This window comes from Fringilla coelebs (genome assembly GCF_963513975.1).
Source record: "Fringilla coelebs genome assembly, chromosome: 7".
Classification (NCBI taxonomy): domain Eukaryota; kingdom Metazoa; phylum Chordata; class Aves; order Passeriformes; family Fringillidae; genus Fringilla; species Fringilla coelebs.
The window spans coordinates 32,867,366-32,892,462 of NC_140035.1; the positions used below are offsets into that span (position 1 = coordinate 32,867,366).

The following is a 25,097-nucleotide window of genomic DNA, read 5'->3' on the forward strand; positions in this document are numbered from 1 at the left end:
GGGTCCCCTCCTGGGGCAGTGGCACCCACAGGGATCACCAGCTCAGGGCTACCACCATGGGCAGGATCCAAACCCTGGTGACCACCTACAGGTTTTGGGGATGCCACATGGGAACTGAGCACAAAATGACAGTTCTAAAAGACACCAGAGGTGGCACAGCCCTCCTCAGACCCTGACACAGGCCATGTGTCTACACTGGAGTCCCAGACCTGTCACTTGCCCTCCCCTTGCCCATGTTCTTAGCAGCTCTTCAGGACATCACCAAAACCAGCACCTTAAGGACATGCCCAGTATCTTGTGACATTTCACTTATTGTTTTGCTGTCACTAGCAACACTGATATGAAAAAAAAATAATAATGAAACTTAGCAATTATATAGCTCTTTATATTTTGAAATCTCTGTACAAACATTACTTAAACAAAGCAAGGTAGTATGCAAAACAGTCATTGCTTAAAATAATCGACCAAGGGGTTGTGCTTCAGCAGTGACACTGGGAGAAGGACAAGAATGCTGGAAGGAAAGTGACAAACCAGAGGTATAACAAGGTCTCCTCTTCAAATTTGGGGTTATGAATGGAGAAAGTGTCGAGGACAGTATCTGATAGTGTTCTTTAATAACCTTACACCAGGTAGGTAAAGCTGACGTGTTTGCACTGTCACACAGGGAAGAGTAACTGCTTAATGCAAATAATATACAGCAATATTATACACAGGGATGTATAAATACATATTCACACACACACATTGGATCTTAAACTTGTTGAGGACATCTCAGCCAAACTGCAACAGAAATGATACTGGTATGATAGTGATGAAGATATTAAAAACATAAAAACAGGCAGTGACACCAACTGTGGAGCTTTCCCTCCAGAGAACAGGTATTACTTAAACTGTTCTGTCTGCTGAGGCTGGCTGCAAACACAGCTCTCAATTCCTCTCTTCTGGAATGACTGAAAAAAACAAAACACAGCTACCCACAAAACTCATTGCTGCAAACACAAACGCTGTTGGTGCAAATAATGTCACATTCATTACTGGGACAGGCCTTTGGCTGAAAGGTGCAGAAAAACGCTGACATGATCCAACAAGGAATGTGTGCCCTCCCTGGTCCCCACAGCCCTGCCAGCTTCAGGATTCCAGCCCCAGCTCAGCTCCTGCAGCCCCCTGATGGCTGGTTTGCACCATTCCCAGCTAGCCAGAAGCCATGGAAAAGCATTTTTACTGGAAGCACCGCATGGGCTCCAGCACACGATGCCAGTGGATGCATTGAGGGAAAACTGCCAGAGCTCAGCCCATTTTAGGAACAAACACCTGCCTAGGGATGAATCCCCCATTCCTGCAGCTCCACACACCAAGCCTGCCTGTCCAGAGTCCCACACAACTTCTCCCATGGGGAATCAACCCAAAATTGCTGCAAATACTCCAGCTGTTTGCACAAAGCAGAGCAGCAAGCCCAATGAGCCTCAAAAGCCTCAGATACACACACAAAAACTTCTGTGCCTCTGCTAGCTCTAGCCCCAGGATAAACATGACCTCCTCTCCCAACAGGAGCACACAAAGTCAAGGTGGAAACATTTAAGCACAACTGAAAACACTTTGTATTAGAAAACAAATAAATAAATGGATAAAGAAACCCAACAAAAACCAGGCAGCGATTCTGAGACAGAACAGTTATATTTTATACATCTTGTTTCTGTGGGGTTTTAGGTTTTAATAACATGAGAGATTTTGGTTCTGACTCTCGACCTGAATTGCAGCTCTCCTTCCTTTTCAGTAAACTTTGGGATAATTTTCACAGTGGACAATTAATGATGATGAAATTGGAAAGAATTCAAAGTGCAGCTTCTCTACGAGCATGAGCCTCCCAAACATTAATTTAAGGAATGGAAATAAAACTATTTTGAAAACCACTGATATCTAAAAAACCCAAAATTTTCATTATGTGGTGACCATGACTAAGCAGTTCTTAGAACACATTCTCAATTCCTAGCTGGTAATTTTTTGAAAACCACAGCTTGGTTTCCAAAGGCAGCACTAATCCATGACACAGGCACTGCCTCAGGCTCCCAAACACTCAGAACCAACAGCTTTAACTTGTGCACACTTGCACTGAGAGCACAGCGAGTTGTGGGGTTTTCCTTGGCTACTTCCACTCTTGGACATCACAAAATCATGGAATGGTTTGGAAGAACCTTAAAGCTCATCCAGTTCCAGCCCCCTGCCATGGATAGAGACATCTCTCACCATCCCAGGTTGCTCCAAGCCCCATCCAATCTGACCTTGGACACTTCCAAGGATGGGGCAGGCTCAGCTTCTCTGGGCACCCTGTGCCAGGGCCTCCCCACCCTCACAGGGAAAAAATTCTTCCCAATATCCAATCAAAACCTAAGCTCCATTGGTTTGTAGCCATGCCTCTTGGCCTGGCACTCCAGGTGCTCTCCAGCTCTCCTGGAGCCCCTCTAGGCACGGGAAGGGGCTCTAAGGCCTCCCCAGAGGTTCTCTTTTGGTGAACAGCCCCATCTCAGCACATGGCACAGCAATGTCACACTTGAGACAGCCACCACACACAGAGCATCACCTCACAATACCAGAAAGATTCAGAGTTAACACCTCACCTCTTCAGAAGGCTTCAGGCTCCTGCCCACACACAGTAACACCATAGCACTGCAGAAGACTGCAAGCATCTGCCCCTCTTGCTCTCCAGCCCACCTTTTATCCCCTCCTGTGGATGCAGTGCACCTGTGTGCCCTCTGTTCCCTTTGCTGGTTGGTCAGTGCCCCGTGTCTCGTTACCTTCAATGCTCCTCACCTGCTTCTCCCAGCTGGAGCTCATTAGGGATGAGGATCAGCCACAGCCCCACTGCCAATCACCCCAAACTGTGCCTGAAACACAGCCCCACTGCCAGTCACCCCAAGCTGTGCCTGCACAGACACTGCAGCTCTCCCAGCCTGTCTCCAGACCTGGACTGATGAAATGAAACCCCCATTCCCTGATCCTGAGCCTTTCAGCTGCTAGTTCTCTTAGATTTAGAGGAACTGCACACAAAAGCCTTCTACTCTGGGGCATCCTGTGCAGTAACCAGCCATGAAAAGATTCCTCCAAGACAAGGAGAAAATGAGAATTGCCAGCTGTACAGAAACCCCAGTGGTGTAAATCCCTAAGGCAGCAGAATCCCTGTTCCCATCACCAGCAGGACATCCCCACTGCTAACAAGCTCCAACACAACAACACTCACACAATCAGTAAATAATCTACACTTATTACCAGTCCTGAGTACAGCCATAAGCAAGATTTCAAGTGTTAACCTTTAGGCCCAGATTTTCTTAAAATGATCCTGCAGAACATATATATATATATATATTTTAAAACATCTCTATTTAAAATTATCTATTTACTTAACCTATGAAACTTTACTACAAGCCAGACTGCCATCTGGAGAAAAAAACACACCTTAAATTCAATTTCAAGTATTCATCAACATTAAAGTTGTTACTCTAAGTCCTTTGAAGATCCTGAGACAAATATTCAATTATAATTATGTAAATATTCAATCAAAATAATTATATAAATATTCAAACAACTATAAGGAGGAAAAAAAAAAAAAAAAGTAAAAGAATGGAAGCAGCTCCCAGAGCAGCAGTACAACCTCCCTACAAAACCTGGCAGCTGCCAGAGGCTGAGCTGTCTGATATTTTTTGCAGCCACTTGAGATTATATACATGGCTATTCCTCCTTGCTCAGTGACACTGATTTCCAGGGAGCTGTCCCTACTTCCTTCCACTGTGAGCTGCACAAAAAGGAACAAGGGGTTGAAAGAAGCCAAGCAGTTTTTATTGACTCCCAGAAGACAGACATGGATTGCAGACAACCCTGGAAAACTTCTTTTTAAAATCCCAGAATTACCAACAAGAGAACTCTTCCTCACAAATAACCTGACACAACTCCTTGATTGAAAGAGTCTGGCATGGAACCTATTTCCATTATAGTTTAATGCTAATAGTTCATTCCAACAGCTAAAAAACTATGTCTATAATACTATTTAAATATTTTGTTCATATTTTTGACTTAATTAAAAAAATTAGTTTAAGCACTACTTTCCTAGTCCTCAAAAAAAATTCAGAGAGATGCCAACTTTTGAATGAGTCCCTTAAAAATGTGTATTTCACCTGAGAGCAGTAATGACTCCAAGGAAACACACACAGCTTGACCACCTCTTCCTCAGAAAAAGGAACATGTTGACACACTCAGCAGAGCCCCAAACAGAACTTCTGCAGTGTGACCAAGTCAATCCCAAGACTGGTGTCCCAGAGCTTGCAGAATCTGACCACACACAACTGAAATCCTGTTTTGGAAGAGGTCAGTCTGCACCTTGGCTGGATGATGGCTCAAGAGCCTGGCTGGCCTGCAGAGGCCACGGGGGTGCTCTCAGCTCTAATGAGAAGCTGGCAGGGTGACTGCAGCCACCCCAAAGGTGAATTAACCCGGCCCTTCTATTGCAGCTTCCTCCCCCAGCACCTGGAAAAGGCAGTGACCTCTAGAAGCACCAATTCCCTGAGGGGACCCCTGGGTGACAGCCCCTCTTGTCTGCCCAGAGGAATGCTTGCTGCTGTCCACAGCACCACCCCATGCACTGTCTGCACCTCAGTGTCTCCCTCCCAGGACACGAACCCAGAGACTTCCAGCTAATGCACAAGTGATTTTCAGCTCTGAGCAGGTTTTGAAGCTGACAGCAGGCTCCTACTGGAGCAGAAATGCCTTAGCAGCATTCATGCTTGGCCAAAAGTGGGTTTACACCAAAGTGTTCAGCACCACAAGGACTCGCTGAGCCCAGGGCTGCTGGGGCTGAGGTGCTCCTTCCACACAGCAGCGTATCAAACCTCAGTACCTCGCTTCCATCTTACTTCTTCACATCAAGCACAAGTGTCCACACCTCCAGGAAAAACACTTTTCAAGGGAACAGTCAGAACAGATGGACACACATTTGAGAGCAACTTACCTAATGAGCTCCATGATGCCCATCACACATGTAAAGCCCAAAGGCAAAAGGGAATCTCGGACACAACCATTTGGCTGAAAGCAGATATAACTCACAGGAAATAAGGTTTAAGAATTGGTTTCTCTGTTACAAGAGTTTCTAGAGGAGAGCAATTAATACCCAACAAGTAGTCACTGGTTTTGGCAACTCAGGCTTGATGCCCTTAAAATGAGCAGATTTTTTTAAAGCTGTTACATTGCTGTTACAGTTAAGACTGTATTCAGATGAATTCCTGGGATACACAAAACTTCTAAACAGGCTTCTGCATGTGACAGATTAAACTTCTTAACTTACAAATAATTATTTTGCTGTTTCCAGTTTACAATGGTAAAAAAAAAATGAAGACTTCACAATGGGTATAAATGGGAGGTAAATGTATTTTTAAAAACAGAATAAAAAGCTGCATGTTAAAAACTGGCTCACAGACTAATAAATACATACATCAAAGACATGAAATTTTCAGCAGCTGGTTTTAAAGAGCAAGGAATTGGGAAAAAAACTAGCTGTCCAGACTCCATTCCGCCTCTGTGGTCTATGTACTAAAAATATCTGCAGTTGAAAAACAAGTTAACAGAGGAGTAGAATCAGCTTTGTCACCTATCTTCTTTTTTAAAAATTAAGCTACTTCCTAAAAGTGTGGTGTAAAACCTAGAGAAACTATTCATTTCTTCATGCACTTGATGACATTGAATTAAAAAAGAAATTATTTTAACCCAGAAAAAATGAGTCATTGTATACAGTAAGGACAGCCTTACTGCAAGTTTTCTACAGTAAAAGTATTTCTAGAAATACACCAGAAATTACTTTCCTATAACAAAATATACAATTATGTGTTGCATCATCATTGAGTTTCAATACTTAGGCAAAACAGAAACAGCTACTGTGAAGTTTCAAAAAAAAAAAAAACAACCCAAAGAAACCCAACTCCAAAGAGCAGAAAGATGTTTTTGACGCCTGTGGAGATGCCGGAAAGCAACGCTGGACACCAGGAATCTCCAGAACAACTCCCCTTCCCAGGTGATGTGCAGTTTGTGAATCAGACTGTGAGAGAAAACTGATCCTGTTCTATGGGCTTCTCCACCCAGGCTCCGAGTCCTGCCTTCAGGAATGCTTTAAACAAACACTCTTTAGCAGTTTGATACTCCGTGGCTCCTTGCTTGGTGTCGTGGTACAGGTTGGGCTTGAGGATCTTGGAGCGCAAGCTGGAGGAAAGCTGTGGGGTTCAGAGACAAGAGGAGGACAGAGACAAGACCCCATTAAGCCAAACAGCACCAGAGTGACTGAGTTATTTAAACAGCTAGGATTAAAACCAGGTAAGGATCTATCAAACAAAACCTTATGGCTAAAAAGCTACAGACATACCTCCTGGAAGCTTTCTTTCTGAGAGTAAAGAGTGAGACCTCAGCAGTGAAAATGGAATTATCCTTCCAAATAAATTAAAATGCAAAGGCAAGCTCAAAGGACACAGCATCCTTTGCCTACTCAGCTAGAAACCAAGGAATGTGCATTTTCGATCAGACAGCATCACATTAAAAAGTAAGTTAACAAACACATTGCTCTTCTCCATTACTGCATGGAGCAGCAGCTACCTGGCCTCAAGTTGCACAAGGGGAGGTTTAGATAAGATATTAGAGGGAAAAAAATTCACTGAAAGGGTTGCAAAGCATTGGAACAGGCTGCCCAGGGAAGCAGTGGGGTCACCATCCCTAGGGATGTTCAAACAATGCATGGATGTGGTGCTAGAGGGCATGGATTAATGTGAACACGGTGGTGCTGCAGTGATGGCTGGACTTGGCCATCTCAAGGGTCTTTTCCAGCCTTAATGGTTCTGTGGCTCAGCTTAAAACAAGCTGAGATATTAGGGAATTCATTAGATATTGGGGAATTAGATACTAGGGAATTCATTAGATATTGGGGAATTAGATACTAGGGAATTCACTAGATATCAGAGAATTAGATACGAGGGAACTCATAAGATATTGGGAAATTCATTAGATATTATGGAAAACACGAGGCTCAGCTTAAAACAAGCTGAGATACTAGGAAATTCATTAGATATTGGGGAATTAGATACTAGGGAATTCATTAGATATTAGAGAATTAGATACTAGGGAATTCATTAGATATTGGGGAATTAGATACTAGGGAATTCATTAGATATTGGGGAATTAGATACTAGGGAATTCATTAGATATTGGGGAATTAGATACTAGGGAATTCATTAGATATTAGAGAATTAGATATTGGGGAATTCATTAGATATTAGGGAAAACATGAGGCTCAGGTTAAAAGAGGCCGAGATTTTGGGGAATTCACTAGATATTAGAGAATTAGATATTAAGGATTAGATATCCTTAGATATTAAGGATTTCCTTAGACATTAGGGGAAAAACCTTCAGTGAAAGGGTTGTAAAGCACTGGGACAGGCTGCCCAGGGAAGCAGCAGGCTCACCCTCCCTGGGGATGTGGTGCTAGAGGGCATGGTTTAATGGGAACATGGTGGTGGAGCTGCATTGATGGCTGGACTGGACCATCTCAAGGGTCCTCTCCAGCCTCAGTGATTCTGTGGCTCTAACACGAGGCTCAGCTTAAAACAAGCTGAGATACTATGGAATTCATTAGATATTGGGAATTCATTAGATATTAATGGAAAAAACCTTCAGTGAAAGGGTTGTAAAGCATTGGGACAGGCTGCCCAGGGAAGCAGTGGGCTCACCCTCCCTGGGGATGCTAGAGGGCATGGTTTAACGGGAACATGGTGGTGGAGCTGCATTGATGGCTGGACTGGACCATCTCAAGGGTTCTCTCCAGCCTCAGTGATTCTGTGGCTCTAACACGAGGCTCAGTGCGGGGCAGGCTGAGGAAGCACAGCAGCAGAGCCCTTTGCTGAGCGCAGGAAGCAGCCCCAGGTGTCTCCCTAACGCCCCGGGCCGTACCTTGGCGTGGATGCGCATCCAGCGGCTGTAGAAGGCGTGCTTGCAGAGGCGCGAGGCGCGGCCCATCTCGTCCTTGCCGGTGGTGGCGTTAATGACCTCCAGGGCAGAGTCTCCCACGGTCCAGTTCACGCTGAAGTTTGGGGCTTTGCCTGGCTGACGGGCCTCTGCGTTGCTGATACCTGAAAGAAAAGGGATCTTTAATGATGATCATCAATACAAATGCTTGACTTTTGGTTTTGTGTTGGGGAGTGAGCAGTCTTAGAAGCAGATCTTTTATTTTGAGGGATTTCTCCCGCAGATTTCTCAGCCACTCACAGAGTGACATCTCGCTCTCATTCTGGCTAAAGGGCTCTCTAGTTCTGTCCCTCTCAGCAGGGCAAGTGTGCACGTCTGGAGAAAGCAGCCTCCTTGGCAGAGGAGGTCATGGAGAGCCCTGTGGCAGGAGTTCGTGGGGTTCACCTCACTTCCAAATAACTGTGAACCCTGGAAGTGTTCATGGCCAGGTTGGACAAGGCTTGGAGCAACCTGGGGTTCTGGAAGCTATCCCTGCCCATGGTAAGGGGTGGAATGAGATGGGCTTTACAGTCCCTTCCAACACAAACCACATCCTGTGATTCTACTGAAAGCAAGCCCCATGCTCAGCACCCTCCACAAAGCCAGGACTGGCAGACATTTGGGTCCTCCAGCACAAATCCACCGTGCTCCAGCTGCCTCCCCACTTCACAGGCCAGTGCTGCACACTGAGCCCAGAGACAGGGAACCACAGGATTCCAAACAGGACTCAAATCCCTCTGCTCAGGTGTTAAATTAGGTGACATCTTCCAGCTGGGGCTCTACCTGCAGGGATGGAGAAGCAAAGCCACCACAAGCCAGCCCAAGTGCAAATGGAGTCTGGCTGCCTGCCCAGGGCAGGATCTATTCCCCAGTGCTCCAAGATGGATCATACACAGTGAAGGTCACAGCAGCTGCTGCCATGCACGTGTGACTGACTCCTCAGACATTGCAGGGGGGGGCAAAACTCTATCGGAGATGGCTCAGTCACCTCACCAGGAGAGAACAAAGCACCAGGGCAATTTGCTCTTTCCAGTAAATATAAATCCCACTTTTACCTTAAAGCAGCTCCCACTCAGAACCTATTTCAAGTCTACTCCACTGTTAGGCCACGTCCTACACTTAATAAAACCTAAAGAATTTGTGGAAATTGAACATAAGCAAGACAGCAGGATGCATTTCTGGCTGATATCTGGAACAAAATCTAATAAAGCTGGGCACCTGGGATCAGAACTGGCTCACCTGGCTCAGTCTCATGGCACTTCTGGGCCCAGCACTGAGAGTGGGCAAGGTCAGAATGACCCAGCAAAATTCAGTTTGCTTCCTGTCATCAGTTCCTCATTTAATAAACAAAGAAACTCTTTGAAATATAAACCACTGAAGCTGTTGTATTTTTAGCCTTGGTTTGGATCAATCTTGTCACTATGACTGATAAGAAATAATTAACTGAATAATAACAGAAAATAACCTACTATTCCCCATTTTCTTAAAATACAAGCTGAAAAAATTGAGAAGTGGTACAAAAGTTGGTTTTACCAAAAGTACTGAGGCAAAAGTGGTAAGAAATTGATGCCACATGACAATTTTTTGTCTTTTTTTTCTTTAATGACATCTATACTACTACCTTTTCTTTCATTCCATACACTATTAAACAAATACAGGGATCAGACAGATGTCATCAAGTACTCCAAAACACCTGTGATATCACAACCAGTCCCACAAGCAAATCAAATAAAGATGACAAAGCTGAACAACCAGCATGCACTACATTTCCACTGCAATTATATGATTCTATTCCTGGTTTTTGATGAATTAATTTTTTTTTAACCCACCAAAACCAACCCAGATTTAGAATTTCAAATAGATTTAATTAATAACAACCCATTCAGCTGCTTATTTGTATGCAAGAACCCTGGAGAGATGTCAAAGGAGTCCCTGATGGTGGATCAGAAGTAGCAGGGACAGGGAATAAAGGTCATCTCAAAATCAAAGCATTTGATCAAACTTTAGGTGGGTCATATCTTCTCCCTCAAAATCTAGACATGAATATGAGACTGGTAACAGAAATGAAATTTAGGATAGAAAAATCAAATATTTTACTCTTCTTTGAAAACTGAATGAACTAAAGCTATTTAGAGAACATTGCTCAGAACTTATTGTTGAGTATTATTACAAAGGGATATAATAAACAAAAGCAAAGGTCACAGCTCTTTGTGCCACTGCTTGTATAAATAATAAGGTTTGACAGTTCTTTGAGGAGAGAGCTAAAACAAGCTTGATGAAAAAAAACATAGAAAGCTGAACAACACCAGTGTGAACAGGAGGATAAAGTACCAAGAGAACAGGCAAATAAAAAAATCACCAGAAGTTCTGCTGAAGGATTTATTTTTGTCTACCTCAAAAACAAATTCACTAACACTTGGATAAAGATGATCTCTTTGGGAAGAGTGAACTCAGCTGGAGAACCTCCAGCTCAGGGCAGACCTGGGATGTGGGAGGGGGAACTGAGGTAGGATCATTGATGATACTAAATTATTTTTAAACATCAATAAGAGGAGCAATAGCAAAAAGCAGCAGAAAAAACTTCCTATACTGGGTGTCTAGGCAATAAAAAGGCAGATGAAATTCCTCACAGATGAATATAAAGCAACACATATTGGAAAAAACCCAATGCAATCTTGCACGAGGAGTGCTGGACTTGCAGTTCAATATTAGCATTCAGGAGTGAGATTTTAGTGTCTACTGTTCAGTTCTACCAGAAGGTCAGGTCAGTCACCAGCAGCAATCAAAGTGAATGTCAGGAAGGATCAGGGAAGTGAACAGAACACATGCCACTACATGGACCAGCCCAGCATTGCTGCCTTACCCTGCACATCAGCTACTGCCCTGCTCTCACCAGCACAGAAATGGGGCTGCAAAATGATCCTTTGGTGAAAGGGTCTCTGTGCAAGGAACAACAAAGTAGACTGAGACACTTCAGCTTGCAAAAACCAGGATTTATGTAGGAAGGAAAATCTCAGAGGGATAGAAACCTGAGTGTCATGACCACTGCTTATGGCCTGGATCTCACAGAGCACTCAGAACATCCAACTGAGGAAATCAGCAGAAAGGAAGTTCCTCTGCACAAACCTTGGCACATTCCACAGTCCTCCTTTCTCAAGGAGGCTGTGGATGGCAAAAAGTTGAAAGCATTTCAAAAAATAAACCCAGGAATGAACAACTGAAAGATGTGTTAAGGATTTGTAAACACAAAGGTCTCAGTACCTGACTGGGGCTTCAGCCCAGGTGAGCTCCTGCATGCCCACAGTGGCTCCCCCTCAAAAAGAGTTTGTGCAGCTCACCCTGCAGGTGGGCAACTTGATATTGGCTGATTTATCCAAGCACCCTCACTCTGACTGAGAAATTAATTTTTTTTTCAGATTATTCTACAAATTTACAAGATTCAAACCTGTCTTCTCTTCAAGCCACCTCTCAGGAGCTGCCCTCAAAAGCTGGATCCTGCAACCAAGGCTTCCAAGAGTCAGCACAGGAGGGAGTTTTCTATGAACAAACAGATTTCCTGCATCCCTCAGCTGAAAACACCTGCTGTGGTATGTGTGTTCCCCACTGGAACTGAATATTTGGGGATGTGTTAGTGGTGGACAGGGCAGTGCTGGACTCATGGTTGGATTCAATGATCTTGGGGTCTTTTACAACCTTAATGATTTTATGATTCAATCTGCTGGCAAAAGGTGGAAGTAAAAACTCTTATAAACAAAGAAAGATGATGAAAGACAATTTTTAGCAGTACAAACAGTATCTCAAAATAATTTTGACTTAATGCAGGTGCCCCAGCAGACATAAAATTTGCTTGATTAAAGGAAGAAAACCTGTTTTTCCATTACTTTCTCAGCTAAACTGTGGGGCAAGACAGGTATTTCTGTTCTATTTCATCCTCCTGGTGGAAATAAATCTCAGAGGGGTGTGTGTGTGTGTGATACAAGACAGAACACAGAACTGGAGACAGGTATTTCTGCCATGCTTCTTCTAGGTAAGAGTACACTGAAAAATATGTGAATCCAAGAGCACATAGGCAGCTACACAAATGGCCCAGCTGAATCTAACATCAGAGGTCAGAAAATCAGCTTTCAAGACTGAATCAGTAACAGAAAATGCATCAACACAGTTCTCAGCCCAAGCTCCTAAAGAACCTTTCTGTACATTTTTGAGATGTGTATTTTTGTGAAAACTCCACAGCTGAGAACATTTCCAAACTCTCTCTGCTGCACAGCAAGTCCTGGCTCAACTGTTTAAACAGATGGTTCTCTTTCATGGGAAATAGATGATAGCACCATTGCAGAAAGATGATTTTCAAGAAGACAAGGTACTGTTACATGCTGTGAAAAGGATAACAAAAATGCTTCTCACCCTGCCACAAACCTGCTGTCTTGAAGGACTGATAAAAATTCCCCAAAATCAGGCAGAAGCAGTCCCTACATCAGCTACTATGCCCATAAAACTATCAGAAATTTGGTACAGAGTGTTGCAACTGTTACTTACTTGCTAATATAAGGATAAATACATTATTTAACATTTTTATACATCCTAGTTCAGGGAATCCTTACTACCTTTCATACCTAAAGAAATACTCATTGTTCACAATGCTCTTTTCCCAACTCCCTCCCTAAATATTTTTTAAAAATTCATGTCAAACTTTAAACATGCTTTAAAATTATGAGCTGCTTTTTCTTCCCTGGAAAACAAACACATGCCAAAAGGTAATCTCTACAGAACAAAGCAACAGACAAAGTGAGTGAGAGGGAGGATGAGATTTCAGTTTTAAAGCTTTCAGAGCATTACTGAAACAAGCCATTTTTGAATTTAAGACAGGTGAGGCGTTATCTCTGTCCATTCTGAGTTGATTATTGACCTAAAAATTGTAAATCCAGTTGGCACACTGAGAGATGAAGGGACCACTCAACAAAAAACTGCAGTGCAAGAGAAGTGACAGTGAGTGCTAACACACTATTCCACAGGTGGGAGGAGATTTCCCTAAGCCTTCAACTCTCCTCACATCTTCCTAGGACATGCTCCAGACAGGAATGGTGTCAAAACTCACCCCAAGTTTCATCCCCCACTTCTTTCCAACTTTTAAAGGTCCTTGCTATGGTATTTCTGACTGGGTGTCTGTATGATGTTTGAACCACAGCTTCTCTATTGCAAGCAGCAAGCAGTTTACTCACAGCACACAGTTTGCAAGGTTTTGAGAACTAGAAAATCACAATGCTACTGGAACAGACTTAGTTACCGGCACGGCCTTCTCCATTAGATACTTGCCACTAAGTAAAGGTCTGTTGAGTGTATAAAGAGGTGGTAGATCTTCTATCTCTGCTATCCTCTGGTAAACGGCTCTGGATAGATGATCCCCATGATATAAACTCCCCAAGATGATGCTAGAGAAGTAAATTGGCTCCACAAAGAGGCTAAGTAAGGCTCCTTGAATACCCAATACGTTCCACCTAAGAGGGAGGGAAAAACAAAACAAAACAAAAAACAAAAAAACACTTTCTTTTTAATGAAACAAGTAACATCTGCCAGACATAACAGCAGTTAATCACAATGGACCAGACTTTCAACCCTTCCTCCTGACTAGCACATGACCATGGTAGCATAAGCTGTGACACCTGCCAGAATTTCACAGATCAGCTTAGGGGATACTCAGTGTAATCCTGAGTAAAATCAGCTAAAATAGGAGCACTCTAACTTGTACCCCTGCTAACATGTCTGGTGATGCATTTTCCAGCATCTAATGCCAGAGATGGACAGGACCATCCAATGGGAGGCAGCCAAACTGAGAGATTCTCCACCAGAAACAGCAGCTGATACCTGCAGAAGGCACCTGGCAGGGAGAAGAGCATCCTCCCCAGAGCACAAGAAGGATTCTCAGCAAGACCTCCACACCTCACCACCACAAGGAAAGGCCTGTCCTTCAAACCCTGGCCCACTGACAGAAAGGGCATTGTGCACTGGCTTGCCATAGCCATGGGCAGGGACAAAACTGACTATGAAAAGTGAAAACACACAAAGAATGCATACAGCCCTTGCTCCCTTGAGCTGCTTCACAGATTCCAAACATAAATCCCTGTCTGAGCACTGAGATTTACACTGGATCAGGTCTGGTGGCAGGGATATAGAATGCCTAGGAGCAAAATCCTGATTGTGGTATGTGTTTTTTTTTAATTGTGCTTATTTGATAAAGTTTTGGCTCTCAATGTCTCTGTAACTGTCACACAAAATACTTTTGAAAACCTCAACATCTCCTGCAGAGTATTTTCACTGCCTTGCTCTGAGCAATACTGAGGCACTACAAAAATAGCACTTTTCAGTCTTGGAATCCTAGAATGGTTTGGCTTGGAAGGGACCTTAAACATCATCTAGTTTAAACCCTGCCATGGGCAGGGACACCTTCCACTACCCCAGGTTGCTCCAAGCCCTGTCCAGCCTGGAGTTGGAGTCCAATTACAAAGCCAGACACAATCAGCAGGAAAAGTTTCCTTTGGATAAAGGAAGTTTCCTTGGATAAAACAGAGGAGCACATCAGAAGCTCTCATGCTCCCACAGAATGCTTGTCCCTATTAAAAAGCCCATGCTATAGCAGGTTGCAAGGTTCTCCTGGGAAAACAGGGAATTCAGATGCTGCTACCAGTGTTTCCTGCAGCTTGTGCTGGGCAGGGTACACATCATTATCCTTTTAGGCTAGAAACTCCACACCACAACTCTTTCACTACTGCAATAACTGAATCACACAGGCTGGCTTCAGGACTTGCAACGTGTTTCTTTTTTTTAATATAAAAATGGTAAAACAAAGATTATCATCCAAAGAAACTATTTCTTTGCATATCTTTAGTGATGATGAAAATGGAGGCAATGTGCATTAATTTACTCACCCATCATTAAAAAACCTGGCCTTAATAGGTGAATAAAAATACTGTGCTAGTATATGAGGTGCATTTTACATGGAATAAAGGCATGTTTTTTAGAAGACTGAGAACACAATCAGCAGCCAAATGTCAGAGTAAAGATATCAAGTGAAAATTGTTGCTTCCCAGGACCAATATGCCTTTCTGACTGCTACAGACACAGGTAACACTATGGAAGAAACATCTGGAAAGAGAATTCAGGACTGAGCATTGCAAAGACAAGGCACATCCCATTTTACACTACATGATCAGTGCTCAAGTGATGACAGACATTTTAAAATAGGCCAAAGCACTCCTCTGGCAAGCCCTTACTTCCTAAATAAACCCTTAGCCAGACCTTTTTCCTTACTTCTGACTTCAGTATTTCCAGAGCTCGTGTTTTGCTGCTTCCTCCCACAGCTGGTGACCTTCTCTGGTGCAGAAAATGAAAGCTGACATTTGTCTTGTGAGGTTCTGATTAGAGGAGGACGAGGAGTGGGGAGAGCTGAGCAAGCCTCTGCAGAGAGGACTCTATGAACTGATATTCCCTGGCACAGGCCTGTTTGGCTGTTTTGCTGAATCCCTTCTGGCCCCCCAGCACATATTCCTGCTGGGCTCAGAGCAATGGGCCTGTGCAAGCACTGCAGAAACCACTCACACCACCAAAACTCTTCATATGCAGTAGGCAGGGTTGGGTGCTGGTTAGGTTTATAAAACTAGCTTTGAATTTCATGGTTATAATAAAAGAACATATACTTCTCTACAATAATACAGAAATGTATTATTGTATCAGAAACTGGTTATAGTGCAGTGACAAACATGAAACCCAAAAGAATCACATACTCACTGAGGCTGGAAAAGCCCTCTAAAATCATCAAGTGCAACCACTAACCCTGTCCAGCACCATCCTGCTCACCCCTGTTCCCAGGTGCCACATGCACACACCTTGGGGACACTGGCAGGGACACTCCACCCCTTCCCTGGGCAGCCTGTTCCAGTCAGTGCCTGGCCAAATTTGTCCCCGATATCCAACCTGAACCTCAGCTGGCATAGCTTGAGGCCATTTCCTCTGCTCCTGTCCCTTGAGAGCAGCCCTCAGCTAACTCTGCTCTCCCACCAGGGAGCTGTGGAGAGCAAGAAGGTCACCCCTGAGTCTCCTGTCCTTCAGGCTGAGCTCCCCCAGATCCCTCAGCCTCTCCCTGGCAGATTTATGGTTGTGTTCTGCAGATCATAGCAGAGGGAAAGAAAGTCTCCATGCAGTCCTTTCTCCTTGTTCCTTTTTTATCCTGTACTTCTGTCAAACAGTAATATCTCACTTCCATCAGCATGTACACTCGAAGAACTTTTATGAATATAAACTGAGAAGGAACCACCACCACACATCAGTTTTCAAAAGGCCACAGGCATCACCTCCAGAAGTGGTAAAACTGCCTCATCCTCCAGCTTACAAACACAGATTGTCAGAACTCACACCAACAACTGCTGCCAAAATAGCATTAACCTTTACTGAAAGCAAAATTGCTTTTGAAATTAAGGGGCCAAATGCTGTCTTTCACTACAAACCATGCAGTGCAGAGCAGAAAAAGCAAAATGCACTGCAGACAACTTCAAGTCAGTGTTGTCTTTCCAGTAAACAATGGATTTTTTTTCCTTCACGTTAAAAACAGCATCAGAAAAGAGTTAAGTGAAGTGACCTAAATGCAACTTACAAACCCAAACCTGGGTGCTAAAGAATGAGCATGAACAGAACACAGGAATGCTGCATCACACCAACAGACACTGACATGCCTAAAGTAAGGCATGTAAAGCAGAGAGTTACAGATGGGAAAGAACACCCAGGGAAACAGGCAGGGAAGCTCTCCCAGTGTAAACCTCCTCACTGGAAACACCTGCAATGCTTGTCTAAGGTAAGCAAAAACAATTGTCTTATGACAGTATTGAACATATTCTGAGCATTCTGGATTTAAATTACTACAAGAATTTTCACTGACAACCTTCAAAAACTTTACCTTAAAGTAATGACATTTAAAGTGCAAGCTCTTAGATTGGTATAAATAGCCACAAGATTTACATTCAAGCTGCTAACATTTAAACAGAGGTGCCCTGATCTGAGCTGGGCTCCAGCTAACTGAGATTCCTTCACTGCTGGAGTAGAAGGACAGTGCTGGGAAATGCTCCTTCAAACCAGTACATCCCAGCACCTTTGCAGATCAATGCACAGGGGCTGTGTTCAGCTCCTGTCCATTTACACAGAGGACACTCTCTGTGTACTGTGCTCACCTGATGCCTTATAGATGAGCACCTCAGCGGGAAAAATCTGAATTTTATCAATTTGTCACACTCACTGGTTTTCTTATTCTATAAGCACTGCTGTGTATCTTGTTCATAACAGTCTGGAGGATGGATGCACTTCCTCAACCTTTCTGCTGTTCTCAAGCTCACTGCAGTAAAGAAAGAGGGTGGAGAAAGCAGAGACTGACACCAAATCAAGAGGAGTCCTCTCCTCCTTGCTATGTTGCCACGTTTCTGCTTTGGACCACCATCTGCTCAAGGGTATCTAAAAGGTCTGTGGATTTCTTCATGAAATGCAGCTGATTTCACAGCTCTTGACACATGAGAAGGTAAGCAAAATTTAACTCTCAGCAGCACTTTCACAGCGTGCTGGTAGCACCTCTTGCCAAAAATAAAACCAGTTAAAAATACACGTGCCAGGTAAAAACTCTCCTCTGAACCTTCCAAATGCAAGAGGTACAGAAATTCTGTTATTCACATTTTATAGAAAATGCAGAATTGAAGGAGGCCTAGCAGCATAAGTCATACAAGTTGATGGTAATATCAAACATCTTAGTTACTAATTTTTATGCAGAGAGCAGGATAGGGCAGGGGAGTCACTATTTGTGACCCACAATAGTGTCCACATGGAACTGGTGCCAAAATTCATCTCAGGAAAATAAGAGTCTCCTGCAACTACTTAAACAAAGCAAAACCTGACAAGTGTTAACAGTTCAAAGAACTTCTAATATCAATATTATTTATAAACAACAATTACTATAAAGAAAGGAAAATCATTTAGTTGGCACTTCATTTATCACAAGTTTTTACTTGCAAGTGATGGCAAGTGAGAGTAGGTGTCACTGTGGAAGATGTAGCACTATCCCAGAAACCACTTCTCCTTCTGGTATGCAAAAGGCACAGCTTTAAACCTGGTTTCTCTTTGTCTCCTAAAGAGATTAATTCTCCATGACCACTCCTCTTCAGAAGCCAGTTGTAAACAGGCAGCAGTAGCATCTTTACAGTGAATGCCCATCCTCTGCTGTGCAGAGCTCACCTGTGGAGCCCTTCACCCCAGGAGAAGCTGCAGGACAGCTGAGGGGTGTCATAGCCCATCAAAGGCCCCCCAAAGGGGTCCCCAGACCCTGCACCAGAGCATTGCACGTGCTGCAACACATCCAGAGCCCTGCAAGGCACAGTGTCCAACTGGCCCCCTGCATTCCCACCTGCCCAAAACTTACTTTCATCCACTGCATTCGACACTTTTCATGGCTGCAGGGGACCCTCACCACCAAGACCAGATGGAGGGGAGCAATGAGGCATCACTGGGACCCTCAGAAGGGTGATACACTCGTGCCTAACCCCATCCCCCAACCCCCTATATACACTTCTTCCTCTATTTCTTTCTTTCCTCTTTCTTTCTGTTTGCCTCTTCTACTAGTAAATAAAATACATCAACTTTTTGGCACCAAGATCTAACCTCTTTTGGTTTTAATCATGTTTTTTGGGTATTTTTTGAACATTCAAAGTTCTGTCCCTTTTACACACAGAGACTTAGTTTTCTCTGTTCTTCTTGGTTTAAAGCAGATTGTGAGCTTAGCTGAGAGGTTCCATGATGGTACACCTTGGGTAGTCATTTCTCACCCCCTGCCCTCAGGTATTTCACAAAGACACCATGCATCCAAGTGGCCACTGCAATTCACATCAGCTACTGCCACTGGGTTAAGAACTGGTAAGGAGAAATGCTCATTTTTGGGGGCAAAAAGAGAAAGACTGTGTTACAAATGTCTGTTTGGATTTCCCACTCTGAATGAGCACAGAAGGCCAGTGGATGGGTGTGTGATGTTCTTTCAGACAAAAATTTATCAGAAGAATATTTTCTCTTCTTCAAAGTAGAAGAGAACAAATGACCTCCCTTTTAACAACTCAATTGATAAAAGTTTTTCTCAGCTCCTAGAGCTTTTCTAAGAAACTGTGTCATAAGGAAGTTTGTGCTTCTCAGCAGGACATTAGCCATTAACTGGAATGTTTCATGATAAGGTAAGCAATTATTTGAAGCCAAAAATATGGGCAGAAAAACACATCAAAAGAAAAATGACAAAAATCAACGTTGTCAAGTACCATGGCAGCAGGCCAGGACACATTTAAAACAAATGCATGTATATTAATGTTAACTCTGGTCAGAAACCACCCTAACACCCTACTGCAGAGCCACAAGCTCTAACACACCAGGGCAATCCTCTTTTAATGCTTGCAGTGCAAGTGGGATTACACTCGTGGCCCTCCCACATTTCTCACAACTGTTCCTGGATCTTCCTACCAGGTCTAGGAGGGTGCTGGGCAGCACACTGCAGCAAAGCACTCAAAGGCTGGCAAGAACAACTTGGATTATCCAGATAATCCACACAGATGAAGCACTTCAGATACAAGTGGTTTGATACAGTCAATCACCCCAAATTCATCCACATCTTTCCCAGGCTGTGACTTTTGAACCTTTGGGAAAGCACAGTGGAAATTCCTGGGTCTGAGGCATTCTGGAGGACTGATTGCTGGACACTATAGAGCAAGGCATTCTTTCAAATGTCAGTGGACAAAACATGTCAGGGCAATGTTTAAAAATAAAAAAAAAAAGAAAATTTGGGCCTCCTTACCCGTTTTTGTTCTGTGTCAAGGGGTTCTATCTGCTTCCTTCACTGGCACAAACAAAATTATTCCCATTAGCCCCAAGGAGAGGTGACAGCTAGCTATGGAAGCGAGAGATGGATTCTGTTCTGCATCACACAAAACCAACACAAGAGTCAAATGTGTTCTAACTCAACAACTGGCTTTTTAAAAATGTATTTGCAATGACAGTGTGATAGAAGAATGCAGCATGAATCCCAAGTCAGGTGGTTGGGAGAAGCCCCTGGCATGAAACTGGGGGATGTTTTTGGTGAATTTTACTAAAAATATTATAAAAGAAGCCAAAATGTCATTTTTGTAGAATTACCTTTCCCCAGCTGCCTGTCCTAGCTTCTGAAAGGCCCTATTCATTTATGTTAGGAGTATTTAAAGTAAAAAAAAATGCTTTCCTTCAGTAGAAATGCTGATTACTTGAGACAAGACTAAAGGAACAAAGCCATTATATAACCTTCCTCCTCTATTTTTCATTTGGCATATGCAGTTCACAAGAATAGTTCCAACTTAATATCTTGAATAAACTTTAAATCAGGCTAGCAGTGACTTGAGAAAACAGCAGAGCTCTTTTAATTAAAACATATATAGCATATATATCAGTGAAAATAACTAAAGTATCATTAGTTGAAAATTGGCATTTCTCATCTAATTTGCAAGAGCACAAAGGCTGCAAACATGCAGACTCATTAAAAAAAATTATGATGTTGCAACTCTCCCATCTTTCTAAAGCTTGTTAAAGATTACTACTGCTGAATGATTTTGAAACCAAATAACAAAAATATTTCAATCTTTGTCAAAAAGAACAACAAGAAAAGGAAACTGATGAAATATAAATTAAAATAATGTTCTGGAAACAAAATATTTAATTTCAATAAAATATTTAAAATATAGTTAAAACTCTAGAGTAAGAACTAGAAGTGCCCATCAGTTAGGATTTTTTAACAGGGACACTTTTCACCATAAAAAATAATAAAAATTTAAACTATGCACGGAAAACGTAGAAATCTTTAATATCATGGAATGGTTTGGGTTGGAAGAGACTTTAAAGCTTGTCCTGTCCCATCCCTGTGCCATGGGCAGGGACACTTTCAACTAGACCAGGATGCTCCACCCAACCTGACTTTGAACATTTGCAATGATGGGGCAAGGGCACATATCACCAGAGGAAGTTATTCAAATATAAGTGATGCAATAGACTTCTTGTGCTGTTTCCCTAATGCTATACTACTTCAGGGGGAAAAAAATCTGAAACATCTCTCTGCTATTTCCCAGTGATAGAAATACAAAACAAAGCTGTCATGACATGATGGGGCTGGAATGGTACAGAGTGACTACACCTTGTCTCTGCACCCAGCAAGAGGTGTGACACCAACTGCAGGTGAAGAATCAGAGCTTTATCACAGGGCTGGCAGCCACCCTCACACTATGTCCAAGAAGTGAGATAAGCCCATCAATTCCCTGCACATTCATTGTGGGTACCACATACCCCTCCTCTCTCGGAGGAACCGCAGGATGGTTTTGGATTGGAAGGACCTTAAAGATTTATCTTATTCCACCCCTCTGCCACAGGCAGGGACACCTTCCACTAGTACAGGTTGCTCCAAGCCTCATCCAGCCTTGGCCTTGAACACTTCCAGGGATGGGGCAGCCACAGCTTCTCTGGGCAACCCGTGCCAGTGCCTCAGCTCCCTCACAGGGAAGAATTTCTTTCCAATATCCCACCCAACCCAGCCCTGCTTCAGCTTAAGGCCACTCCCCCTCGTCCCATGCCCTCCACTCAGAGTCTCACCTGGCTATCTTGTCACTGCAGGACATGGTCAGCAGCCTCTCCCCTTGCAATACCCCATCCCAGGTCTGGATGGTGGTGGTGGAGCGCACAGGGATGGTTCCTTCCCCAGACTCGATTTTGGTCCGGAGCTGTCCTCTGGCCTTGCGGTTTGGATGTCTGTCCCCTTGGTCTGGAGGACAAAAAACACTGAGCATCAGCTGAGGAACCTTCTCAAAGAAGGTTTTCCATTAGAATCATAGTAAGGAGGACTGACTTGAGGTATCTGCCTGCAGTTACTGCTGGCTTGCATCACAGTTCCTGCCGCTCTTGGCAACTTAGCTACAGCATCAGACACCTCTCACAAAACTGCCGTCCAAAACACACTTGCAGTTAAACCAAGCTTTCACCAAAGGAGCAGGCTTTCACTCTGGAGCTCTGTTCTGTGTGTCATAGAGTTAAAATGAAGTTAATGGGCAGACTGTGGAAGGGGCAGGCAGAGAACTGCTGTTAAAGGATGGAAACAGGGAAAGGGGATGGTTAGTTCTGTAGGAATACTTGCTGACTCACTGGCTTATCTCAGTTAGCATCAGCCTCTTCAAGACCACAGGGCTCATCACTCTATACTGAACTTCTACCACAGAGGAAGAACAGCTCAGATTTTTTTTTTTGGAAGAGATCTTTGTCTAACACACTTCTATGCTAAAAGGAAAGAAGACACCTAAATTTTAACCGTGCCACTTGAACATGCCCCAAGAATAATTTAAGCTCCCTTGGGTGGAAGAGGAGGACTGCTGCCATACCCTCTTGTGCAGCTTCATGGGGTGAGAAAATCCGAGCATCACCACAAGGAGATGTGCTGATATAGAGATGGAACTGCACATTCTCCTTCAGCTTAAACCCGCCTTGCTCTGACCTGATGAAAATGGATTTTTGCTGATCTTCTTTATTGCTGGAACAGAGAACAAAGCTGGAGTCAAAACTGACATTAACACAGAAATAGGCATAAGCTGGGCAGACTTAACAGACATTAAAAACAAACACAGGATGGCTGAAATTTCTGCAGTATAAATCTAACAGTTGTGACAATTAACAAAACTAAAGGAACATTGAGACAGGAAACAAAGAGCCTGTGGCAATCCCAGATGTCAAGAGCTTTCAGGCACTTAAATGAAACATCAGCAACCTTTAGCCCACTTCATATTATTTTGATTTATACATTTACAGTTTACAAAATGATTGCCAATTATTTTCCCTGTCCTTCCCTCTCATGATTGACACCTCACTGAATAAATGTTTTGTTCTACTCAAACCTCAGGGCAAAGGGCACGAGTTCTAAATTCCACATCCTAATGCAACAGGACAAGTGCTTTACACTGAAATAATGAAGACAGATGTTTTCCACAGACACCTTTTCAGCTCTGTGGGATCAGTTCATCATCTTTTTCCCTCCAGCTTACCTTAGGTAAAGCTCAAGTTGTGTGTAGAGAAATTTCAGCAGACACCGTCGAGCTATGATTTCTGCATGGCAATCATTTAATGCAAGACCACGATCACTCATGTATTCACCATTGATGCATTTTGTTCCTGTAGAAACACTTATTACCAGGGCATCTTTCACATCTGTACCTGCAAAACAAAATTTCAGAAAGGAAATACAATTACCATCACAAATAAAGCACTGAGTGATCTTCTTGCAGAACCCAAACAATCCTCTTTTTTTTGGTTGTTTGCTTCTTTTAAAAAAATAAATGCTTTTTCTTCTGATACTTTATTTAAAACAAAAGCTTCACTCAGCCATACCTCCCTGCACCAGCACCATCAGTGGTTCTTATGAGAACTGCTCTTTTCATGTTGGAGCTCAGACAAGTTAAAAATTTAAAACCTGCAGGTAGAAAGTGCTGCTTCAAGAAGAAAAATTAAAACCTGAGATCCAAAGTGCTTTTTCTCCTGAGATTCAGGCAGCCAGCAACTTTCAGCTGTACCTTCTGGTCACCTATGCAGATATTCACAGCCCCTTGAGAAATCTGAAGGGCATTGGTTTATTAAAGCAGCAAAATGTTATGGAAGGGTTTTGAGCCAAAGACAGGAAAGGCAAGACTAGGGGAAGAAGAAATATAAATGCTTAAATCACTGTAAAGATTACCAGTATAAAGTGCAGTTCTTGGTATTAAACCATTCCAGTATGTTGGGTGGGTGTTTTCTAAGCAGAGAACTGCCTTTGTCACTCAAAAAACCCAGCTGAATGAAGGACTAAGAAAGATGGGTCAAAATGCCACTTAGCAAAACACTCAGGGTTAAAAAAAAAAAGCCCAAGGAGTTAAAATGAACCCGAGCCCAGCTGGGCCCTCCTGCCCACAGGGCCAGAGGAGAAGCACCAAGCTGTAACACAAAGCTGTGCCACGGGGTCATTTAATTCCAAGTGTTCCCCAAACAATATTCATGGCAAGATAGCTTTACACAGAATGACAAAGTATTTCTTCAGTTAATCAAAAGGCATCCACATGTTCAGTTAAGTCTTAATTCTTTGGCACATGACTTTTCTTAGAATTGCACATTCAGGGCTGTAAATAGCATAAAAACCTGTTAAATATCACAAACCACAAATAAATATCACAAACCAAACAAAACTACAGCATGTTCCTGGTGTATTTGGGGCTAAAACAGTGTTGTTAGCAGGTGGAGGTCTGGTTGTTGCTCAACAGAGCTTGAGGAGCATCAAGGCTTCCCAAAGCTCCCAACGGCCTCTGTGAGTGGGAGGGCAAGAGATCCGGGGGGGACACAGCTGGGACAGCCTCAAAATGAACATGCCACCAAGGGTTTACATGGACTGAAGATCAAGAGAAACCTTAGTGTGAGGAAAACTCAGCAGCAGCACGGTCATAGATTAGTTTAGGACAGAACTTCACTGTTTTGGGTGAAGCAGAGATCTCGTGTCAGCACCCAGGGAGCCACGACACCGCTGCTGACAAGTGCGCACCGCTGCCATCTGCCAAAACATAAACTGCTTTCTTCAGATATTTTTACTAAAATGACTAACATAGAGCACTAAGAATAAAATGCAGCAAGAATAACAAAGTGCAAAATCTTAAAACCTTGCAAAGAAGCATAATTCTCACATAATGTGCCCAAACCAGGAATATCGACGGGGAATTTTATTTATTTTCCTAAAGTTTCATGATTAACTTTAAAACCTGAATTTTGTGAGCTACTTAGATGTTTCAGGCAGAGAACAGGAACTCTGTGAAAAAAGAAGTATTTGCAGGACTAATTTTCCTGTAAGTACTTGAGATTTAATTACTATATTTAGTCCACCTTCAAGATTAAACAGTAAAAATACATTTCAATACTGCTTGACTGAAAAGAGATAGTTTACTAGATGCAAACAGAGCTCTCATATTTGAGCATTCAAGATACTACTTTTT

General features: G+C 43.0%; 1 protein-coding gene across 1 annotated transcript in view; it reads right to left on the reverse strand.

Annotated features, from left to right (window-relative positions):
- Positions 1 to 384: 384 nt before the first annotated feature.
- The window catches only part of ADARB1 (adenosine deaminase RNA specific B1), a 66,179-nt gene continuing 41,466 nt past the window's right edge, over positions 385 to 25,097 (reverse strand). Inside the window, exons 6-11 of the mRNA XM_084209776.1 lie at positions 23,133 to 23,301; positions 22,476 to 22,624; positions 21,697 to 21,865; positions 13,339 to 13,520; positions 7,972 to 8,150; positions 385 to 6,248 (exon numbers count right to left, since the gene is read on the reverse strand). Coding sequence (XP_084065902.1) covers positions 6,072 to 6,248; positions 7,972 to 8,150; positions 13,339 to 13,520; positions 21,697 to 21,865; positions 22,476 to 22,624; positions 23,133 to 23,301 — 1,025 coding nt within the window. The 3' untranslated portion in view covers positions 385 to 6,071. The remainder of the gene's footprint in view (positions 6,249 to 7,971; positions 8,151 to 13,338; positions 13,521 to 21,696; positions 21,866 to 22,475; positions 22,625 to 23,132; positions 23,302 to 25,097) is intronic.